Below are 9,339 nucleotides of genomic sequence, written 5' to 3'. Positions count from 1 at the left end.
ATTCAAGTCAACAACAACCACAATGGTTTTCATACGCATACAAGTTTATAACTTTCGCTACATTTTTAATTGTACTTTTTATTGTTTATGTACACAAACTAGGCTATACAAATATATTTATGCTTTTATTAAAGTAATATTTAAATACATTAAATTTCAAATAAACATAGTCTCATTCATACAAAGCTTAATGTTTGACCTTTTTTAGTGAACTAAAAACGTAAACATAAAATACTTTCAAAACTAGGTATATACATTTGGTCAACCGCGGAACCGAAGCGGAAAATCCTGGGGTTGTATGCCCAGAATCCTAAGATGGCTTTGCATCATGATAGTACAACCAATGATCACCTATGGGGCGGTAACTTGGGTTTCAAGAACTACTCTAGCCACGGTGAGACAATCGCTCACCTAGCTACAACGACTGGCATGTGTTTGTATAACAGGAGCGATGCGCACATGTCCGACGACGGCGCCGGAAGTATTCCTTGAACTCGAGGCTCTTCATATAACCATAGAGCAGGCAGCCGAAAGAACTCTGCTTAACACTGCGAGAGAGGGATTTGGGTAAAGGTAAAGTCATTTCCTCTAGGAGTATGGAGCTAGCTAGGCTCCTCGCTCCCACTAGTCCTGTTACCTAGAGATGACATAGGAAAGACCATAGTCTTTGAGAAGAAATTCAAAATATAGCTTTGCAGTAAAGCGACCTGGGGTGTCTCCGCTTTCGAGACATTACTTCAGGGTTGCACTCTGCACTGGTACACGGATGGCTCGAGGACTCCAGAAGGAAAAGGTACTGGAATTGTTGGACCCAGGGCCAGGATTTCTGTTCCTATGGAGAAATATCCGAACATCTTTCAAGCAGAAGTTTACGCTATCTACCTATGTGCGGATACAATCATGGGTAGAGGGTATAGAAACGAGAGAATCTTAATCCTAAGCGATAGCCAGGCAGCACCCAAGGCCCTCATATCCTATGAGGTCAAATCGTCGCTGGTCCTGGAGTGCATTGAGAAGCTTAACTCCCTAGGTAGACACAATAACATCAAGTTAGCGTGTGTACCTGGTCACAAGGGAGTAGAGGGTAACGAGGCGGCTGACTGTATCGCAAGAGAGGCGGCAGCCACTACTCCAGTTGGCCCTGAGCCCTTCCTAGGAGTGGGTCCCAACACTCTCACTATGAGGGATTTAAACTGGCAAAATTCGTCAGGAATGCGTCAGGCAAAGAGTTTACGGGGAGGTTATAACAAAAGTAGATTCCAAAGCTTAATTGACCTCCCAAAAGGGTAGATTAGAATAATAAAAGGTATCCTCACAGGACACTGCAGGCTGAGAGGGCATCTACATAAGCTGGGGATATGGGCGAGCGACCTTTGTCGGTTTTGCGACTCTACCAGTGAGACACCTCTACACATCCTCACCGAATGTGATGCAGTCCGCAGAAGTCGTGAGAGAAGTTTAGGCTCAATGTGGCCACAGATTAGGCACATTCACTCCCTATCCCCTAAGGTACTGTTAAATTTTCTCAGGGAATTAGATTTGGAGGAAGTATTGTGAAGAGTGGAGGGCACAATAGACCACTAGGTCGCGGTGCAAACCTCATTTTATTATCTAGCTATCTATCTATCTTGGTCAAACGTTGGACGGTGTTTGGAAAATTTCATTCAAGTCAGTTCAAGTTCATTGTCTTGAACAAGTTAAGTGTCCTGGTTACCATATTAGTTCAAACTTGTTGACTTTTTGAACCAAATTCTAAATGAAAACATCAGATGAAGCGGCTCTTGGAGTTTTCGAGAGAAAGAGTCTGCGAAAGATTTACGGACCTTTACGCGTTGGCGACGGCGAGTACCGCAGACGATGGAACGATGAGCTGTATGAGCTTTACAACGACATGGACATAGTGCAGCGAATTAAAATACAGCGGCACTGCTGGCTTGGTCATGTCGTTCGAATGGACAGAAACGCTCCTGCTCTGAAAGTATATAACGCGGACCGCGGTGCTGGTAACAGAGCAAAGGGAGGCCTCCTCTGCGTTGGAACGACCAGCTGGAGAAGAATTTAGCTTCACTTGGCATTTCCAATTGGCGCCAGTTGGCACAGAAGAGAAAGGACTGGCGTGTTTTGTTGAACTCGATCAAAATCACGTAGGCGGTTACACCGCTAATAAAGAAGATGCTACATTAGGGCTGCCAGACGTCCTGGCTTTCCAGGATTTGTCCTGATTTAGACAAATTGTCCTGGTGTCCTGGTCCACAATTAAATTGTCCTGGTTTTTTAATGAAGGTCAATGCAGACACTCCTCTAATTTATAGCAGATTTTGCTATGAAAAAAAGGGTGAAGCTTTCTGTCAAATTGATAACGAAACGTTTTTCCAAACATGCTGAATATCTGGAGAGCTTACTTTCTTTCTGGTTAGTTTATTTGGTTAAAATCTCTTTTTTTCGGGCAAATGCAAAAAAGTGAAAGTTTCTGATAAGGTAAACGACTGAAGGGTCATACATAAGTACTACTCGGAAGGTAATTTCAGGAGCTAAAATCCCATCAAAAAGGTCTTTCTTTCCTTCATTTTTTGTATGGAGTGTGACAAATTGAAGGGCTTCTGCTTTCGCTACTCAAAAAAGAGCTTCCAGTAGGGCTTTTGTAGTACGCCTTCTGAAGAAGTTCTTTTAAAGTTTTTCTTAATTCATAAAAATCATACTTCTTTAAGGAATTTATTTAAGGTTCATATCAAACAGTTTTATTTAGACATTAAATGCTATTTGTAATGCTTAGTAATATAAACATTTACTTAAGTACATTCGCGTAAATTGTAAATAGAAAACACCTTTCTAGGAAGTATGCAGGGAAGCACTTTTTTCAGTCCTTGTTGGATAATAGCGTGGGCCGAAAATCCGCTTTTTAAGAATTTTGATTGGTAATAGCAAAAATATGGTTCATTATGCTCTAAAAAATATCTGTGTGAAGTGTGAAAATTTTTGGTCAATATCCTAGGCTCGCCCAAGTCCATCAAAGTTCAAGTAATAAAAAAATTTTTTTTCTTACCCAACTTCGATTCTCTACAAAAAAGGTCCATATACCAAATTATGTAGGACTAATACTTTGATTTTGCACTCGTGCCGGGCCGGGCCTGAAAATTTAGGCCCATGCTTATCTCCAGCCTAAACTGACAAATTTTGACAGGTTTTTTACGCGGCTCGTTAACTTACAAGATTTATGAGTTTAAGGGAATACCCCTAGTGTATCTTCTGGGACATTTTTCTGACCCTAAAAGGCGTTCCTTCAATCCAAGTTCTGTGCAACAAGGGCGGCCATGACTAACGAGACTGGCAAATTATGCCCTTGGCACATTTCAAATGATTCCAAATTAAGTTTCTTTACTAAAAATGCGAATCTTATGATTATGCTTACATACCCTACATAAACCTTCATATCGTCGATGCCTTTGCAAAACCGACCATCGACCAGTTGCAAAACCGCCTAAATCGCCGTTGTGGCAAAAAGGAGATTTGATAACGCTGAACTCCAGGCATTGACATTTATGCATAAAAATCGTAAAAACGTTGTTAAGACAACAGATTTGTAAAATACCGCCTATCAAGTCAATGCTTTAATAGAGAAACAGTTTTTTCGCTCTCCTGTAAAGTCTGTGTACCGTAAGATAGGCTGTTATAAAATTGATCGATGGGCAGTTTTCCAAAGGCATCGATGACATGTACATACATATGTACATATACATATATGGATTTCTTGACCAATTACATACTTATATAATAGTAAATAATAACCGTAAGGTGAGCTGTAAACCTATTTAGTTCAAGTACTCATATAAAAACATACATACATACATACATACTTATATGTATACGCACATACATACCTTTTTCAGAGCACAATTATTGCACTGATTGCCACTTACGAGATATAGTAATTTATTTCCATCAGATATCTTATCTATGATTTCACGCGATTTGGCATTTACATATATGTAGTTCTTTTGGCAAAACCCACGGCGTTTGTATGTTATCTTATTTATCAATGGACATACAAATTTAACGTACGTCAGTATTGAAATCCTTTAATATTTACAATAGTCTAATTCCGTATTATTGACCCAAGCGGCTGAGTTTATAAGTAGACGTTGCGTCTTTGATATAGTTCAGTCTTTCTAATCCGACCGCCGAAATGTGGACTAAGTACGCGCTATTATTGCTCGGTTTGGCTAGCGTGGTTCATTGCTACCCTCAAGGACGTGTTGTCAATGGCACTGCTACTACGGTGGAACAATTTCCATATATTGTGCGTTGATCGAAGGCCGTTTGGAGGCCGTGTGGACCAATACAATTTAAATTCGATGTTTGCTTTGTTTCTTCAAGGTATCCCTGCGCGGTTCAACCGGATCGCATTCCTGCGGTGCCAGCATTATCGCACCACGTTGGATACTCACGGCAGCGCATTGCGTTTCCGGCGCAACAGCTAGTCGCATCAGCATACAATTCGCTTCGACAGTTCTTGATGCTAAAAGCACGAATGTGGCGAAGGTGAAGCGGATCGTGGTACACGAAAACTATTCATCCTGGTACATTATAAATGATATTGCCCTGTTGGAGTTGAATGGTCAGTTGGTGTACAACTACAAAACTATTGCGCCGGTAACGTTGCCCGCACAGGGCTTTGAGATACCACAGGTGCCGGAGGGTGTGCCCGGTGTGTTGGCTGGTTGGGGCCGAAATTATGTGAGCTCTTTTTCGCGTTGCTAATCAATTGCTTGGCTTATAACCATTCGCTTGTCGTTTTCAGACCAATGGTCCTGTGCAGTCAACTCTGCAAGAGGTAGATCTGAAAATCTACTCAGACGAGGAGTGTCTTGCGCGTCATCAGAACGCGACCACTGTTGACAACATTTGCGGTGGTGTAGACGAAGGCTGGAAGGGTCAATGTAATGGCGATTCTGGTGGTCCACTGCTCTCTGAAGGACACGTCCAATTGGGCATTGTTTCATGGAGTATAAAACCGTGCGGTACACCGCCATATCCGGGTGTATACACCAAAGTGTCGCATTATGTTGATTGGATTAAGGAGAACTGTGACTCATGCATTTGAAAAGAATTTATTTTTAAAAAAAGAGTAAATGTTTAGATTTGCAAATAAAGATACAGGTCATGGGGATTAACGTCATATAGTCAAGTCTAAAAAGCATTTTTTCAGTACAGCATGTTTTGAAAAAGGAAAGCTATCCCTAACTATATTTTTTACCAAAGCCATGTAAATCCGAAGTCCTAACTTTGTACCAAAATTAGCAAAATTCAAGAAAGTGGCACGACAACAAATCTCTGGTTTGAAGTGTCTACAAAATACCGTTGATTTTTGAATATATTTTTTTTTTGACAACGTCACGCATTTTCTTCTGTACAAAGTTATTAGCAGTGTACTCCTACGCAAAACTATCAAAAGTTTCAGAAAACTTTTACTGGTTTTGCGTTTTCGTACCCAAAAAACCTGCGAAGTAGGGAAATTGAGAGAACAAAATGTGATAGAGAACTACCAATCTACCAAATGGAAAAAAAACCTACCAGTTTTGGTAGGTAAAGTCCATGTGTGGCATCACTGCTTACAGCTAGAGTAAATATGGCTTTATATCCAAAAGCCTCATTTCCCATTGTGGTGATGAAAAGTGCTTACCGTTGTGATATGAATTAACCTCGTGAGACTTTAGACATCCCCATATAGGCAAAGGTACCTCGATTACATTGTTCTCGGCGATCTGAAAGAATGAATTAAGGTTGATAGAAAGAGTCTTCAAAAGACCACTGCAGTGAACTTTTCTTCAAGTTCAGACCGTTCAACTACAGATCATTCCTCCAGACGAGAAAACCATAGAAAATTTTGGGCATATCTAGTTTTTCGCTCTCACCGAGCAGACGGGACTACAGACTTCTTGTTGGACTGCTGACTGCTCACTTCACGTGGTACAAAAACCTGACTGTGATAGGCGTACATCAAAGCTTCATTTTCCCATCCTGCCTGGAACACTTTTTGTGCTTCTGTCCTGCCTTTGCGGGAATTCGGTATGAGACATTTGGCCGCGATGTGTTGATAGGCGAACACCTGTGCTCTTTGTCACCCAACACTCTGCTTAAGTTTATTCGTAAACCGTGCAGATTTAAAACAGATTAAAAGGCAAATGAAAACAGTACAATGGACGGCATGTAGCCTGAGTGCTTTTATCTACACGTGTCGCTTTGTGTCTGGCTCCGACAAAAAAAAAACAAGTCTACTTTTTTACGTTAAATTTGTTCTTTAATCTCGATTACTCGATTAACCGAATATCTGCAGCCTTACATGCATTAACAGAAATTTCGTTTTATCGCCAGTAGCATAAAAAAAACCTTCAAATGTGTGTACTTAGTTTTCGATAGCTCTAAATAACTTTCCTTATCAGGCACCCACAAAAACCTAAACCGAAACTTATCTACAGAACCATCTTAAACAACGATAATACCACTTAACTTTATTCCTATTTGGGTAATACGTGATTAGATTAAGAATCAATCCAATAAATTGATTGTATTTTATTAAGTATTTATATAGACAGTGTTTTGCCGGAGCTCGAGTTCAAAGCGCTACAAGTTTTCTTCAGCTATGTGGTCTTCAGTCGTCATAATTTTCACAGCCCTATTGGGCATAGTATCGTGTTACCCACAAGGACGCGTCGTAAACGGCACATCGACCAGCATTGAGAATTATCCATTTCTGGTTCGTTGAGTGCAAAAAACGCATTGTATTTCAAAAAAAAAAAAAAACTAATGACCCATTTCTATTGTCTATTGTCCAACGAAAAAGGTGTCCTTGCGTGGTTCGACCGGCTCACACTCCTGTGGTTCAAGCATTATAGCACCGCACTGGATACTCACTGCTGCGCATTGCGTTTCCGGCGCAACAGCTAGTCGGATCAGCATTCAGTTTGCCTCGTCGGTAATCAGCGCAACCAGCACAAATGTGGCGAAGGTGAAACGCATTATAGTTCACGAGGATTATCGACCTGCGGATGCTTATGCCAATGACATTGCGCTCTTGAAATTGTTTGGTCAGTTGGTGTTCAATGGCAAAACAATTGCGGCGGTCACCTTGCCTGAACAGGGCTTTGAGATACCGCAAGTGGCAGAAGGAGCACCCGGCATTCTGGTTGGTTGGGGCCTCAACGCGGTGAGTAAATGGGTGTTTTTTTTGGTTTTGTTTTGTATTGAAGCGCCCATTGATGAAAGTTGTTTTGTCTCTCGTTTAGACCGGTGGTTATCTACAAAGTGTTGTTCAAGAAGTCGATTTGAAAATCTACTCGGATGCTGAGTGCACTGAACGGCACAATGGTCGCACCACCAGCGACCACATTTGTGGCGGCGTTGACGAAGGCGGTAAGGGCCAGTGTAGTGGCGATTCCGGTGGTCCGTTGCTATATCAGGGACATATTCAATTGGGTATTGTTTCGTGGAGTATCAAACCGTGCACAGTGTACCCGTATCCAGGCGTGTATACCAAAGTATCGCACTACATCGATTGGATTCAAGAAAATGTTGATGAGGACCTTTAAATAAATGCGATCCGATAAAGAAATTTATTGATTTTTTTGTGAGCTGCTGTAATATTATTATTATTTTTTAATCATAACCCAGTAGCCATAAAGTAATTTTATAACACAAAAATTATTATCAAAAAGAACAATAAATTCTAGACTGCATATTTTCACACTACAGGCTGATGATGGCGCGAATTTTGGCTATGTTATCAAAATTGTAATGCCCGTACTCCACTAAACAGATTAATAAGGTATTGATATAGATAACGTGTTACGAGGTAGCAAACCCTCAAGGATGCAACTAATCAATCAGCCTATAAAATCAATTGCTGCATTTTTTATTATCGCACGTATATTAATAAATATGGGGCATTCCACCGTCACGGGTGAGACATGTGCTTCCTATTTATATCAAAATGTGAGCTTTCATGAAAAGTGGACTTAGCAACTTTTCACTCCAAGCTACCGGTATGAGTGATTACTAAATACGAAAAAAAAATTAAACTTACTTTTATATGGAAAAAATGTGAGTTATTTCTTCCGTCAGGGGTGGAACAAAAAAAACAAGAACCTGTTTTTGGGCACAGATATATTTTACGGAAACTCTGCGAATTTATTTCCCTGCTCTGCATGAATTAGATGTCTTACAAAAAAAAATAAAAAAGGACAACACTCAATACCTTTTAGAGGACAATGGTGACACCCATATTAATGTATAAGGGTGCATACACACTGAAAGTCGAGCGGCGCTGAAGGCGAAGCGTGGCGAAGTTGCTGGTGTTCACACTCAACGAAACTTACCGTCAATTAAAGCCGGCTAAATTTTTGTTAAATTTTCAGCAGATTCACAAAGCTGAAAACTCAAAATGAAGATTAAAAATCAAAAAATGCTTTGCTTTCAGCTGCAAAAGGTTTCTGAAAAATCTTGCTGTATGAAGACACTCAAAGCATTTTACTTAAGATATATATTTAATTCACGAAAATTTTTCGGCACGTGGCAACCCTATGGTGCTTCACACATTAAATATGATGAATTATTACAGAAGATATGGAGCTGGATCGATCGGATACAGTGGTTTTAGCTCTTTAAAACACTTTTTCAAAGATAATTAAATTTGAATAACGTGACTATTTTTCACACGTTCGTGGGCGGCTTCTCAATCACTGAATTTGATAATTTGAATTTGAGATTAAAAGAGATATCGTTGGTAAAACAAAAATATCTTTGAGAAATAAGTATATAGAAGAGTTAAAAATGTATTGTTTTACATTTCTCCGAATCGATTTTTTTATAAACATTTTCCGTTTTCTAAATATTATTTAATTGGTATTTCAGCTCTATTACTAAAAACCCTCAGTATAAATTTTAATGAATAAATTTATTTTTTGAGCACTTCGTTTAATAATACATTGTAAATTCTTTCGAACGTTAAGTTCGGCTTTTAGATAGGTGGCAACTTTTCAAAAAAAAAGCTTTCTCAAAGACTTTTGTTTTGATACTAATGTTGTAATATTTCATTTAATTTCAATATTTTTAACTTTTACATTTTTTAACCCGCGACAAAAATACTTTCAATAGTAATCTTTCTTTACCCTCTTAAGTTTGATTTAGTTGAATAAACATTTTCAAGCAGGTGTCAAAATTCCTCAAAAATATTTGCAATTGTATGCTTTCTCAAACCTCTTTAGTTAGATACCCATATTGTAATATTTAATTTAACTTATTGTTACGATTATCCTCGAAACCTTGAGGGATTTCCCAAATATA

The 9,339-nt window shown here is 39.4% G+C and overlaps 2 protein-coding genes across 2 annotated transcripts; both read left to right on the top strand.

Annotated features, from left to right (window-relative positions):
* The first annotated feature begins 4,183 nt into the window (after window positions 1–4,183).
* On the top strand, window positions 4,184–5,186 carry LOC118737862 (chymotrypsin-2-like). Its single transcript, XM_036468656.1, has 3 exons — window positions 4,184–4,297; window positions 4,375–4,734; window positions 4,799–5,186. The coding sequence occupies exons 1-3, from the start codon at window positions 4,184–4,186 to the stop codon at window positions 5,099–5,101; spliced, it is 777 nt and encodes a 258-aa protein (XP_036324549.1). The 3' UTR covers window positions 5,102–5,186.
* Window positions 5,187–6,640: 1,454 nt separating this feature from the next.
* On the top strand, window positions 6,641–7,623 carry LOC118736929 (mite allergen Der p 3-like). The gene is made up of 3 exons (XM_036467076.1): window positions 6,641–6,754; window positions 6,842–7,204; window positions 7,284–7,623. The coding sequence occupies exons 1-3, from the start codon at window positions 6,641–6,643 to the stop codon at window positions 7,584–7,586; spliced, it is 780 nt and encodes a 259-aa protein (XP_036322969.1). The 3' UTR covers window positions 7,587–7,623.
* Window positions 7,624–9,339: the final 1,716 nt, after the last annotated feature.

The sequence above is a fragment of the Rhagoletis pomonella genome, unplaced genomic scaffold (genome assembly GCF_013731165.1).
Source record: "Rhagoletis pomonella isolate Grant_MI unplaced genomic scaffold, Rhpom_1.0 Rhpom_scaffold_00004, whole genome shotgun sequence".
Classification (NCBI taxonomy): domain Eukaryota; kingdom Metazoa; phylum Arthropoda; class Insecta; order Diptera; family Tephritidae; genus Rhagoletis; species Rhagoletis pomonella.
This window is presented reverse-complemented; position numbering and strand designations above follow the sequence as displayed.

Coding starts and splice junctions, on each gene's coding strand:
- LOC118737862 (XM_036468656.1), top strand. CDS start 4,184: ATGTGGACTAAGTACGCGCTATTATTGCTCGGTTTGGCTAGCGTGGTT. Junction 4,298..4,374: donor TGGAACAATTTCCATATATT/GTGCGTTGATCG, acceptor TGTTTCTTCAAG/GTATCCCTGCGCGGTTCAAC. Junction 4,735..4,798: donor CTGGTTGGGGCCGAAATTAT/GTGAGCTCTTTT, acceptor TGTCGTTTTCAG/ACCAATGGTCCTGTGCAGTC.
- LOC118736929 (XM_036467076.1), top strand. CDS start 6,641: ATGTGGTCTTCAGTCGTCATAATTTTCACAGCCCTATTGGGCATAGTA. Junction 6,755..6,841: donor TTGAGAATTATCCATTTCTG/GTTCGTTGAGTG, acceptor CCAACGAAAAAG/GTGTCCTTGCGTGGTTCGAC. Junction 7,205..7,283: donor TTGGTTGGGGCCTCAACGCG/GTGAGTAAATGG, acceptor TCTCTCGTTTAG/ACCGGTGGTTATCTACAAAG.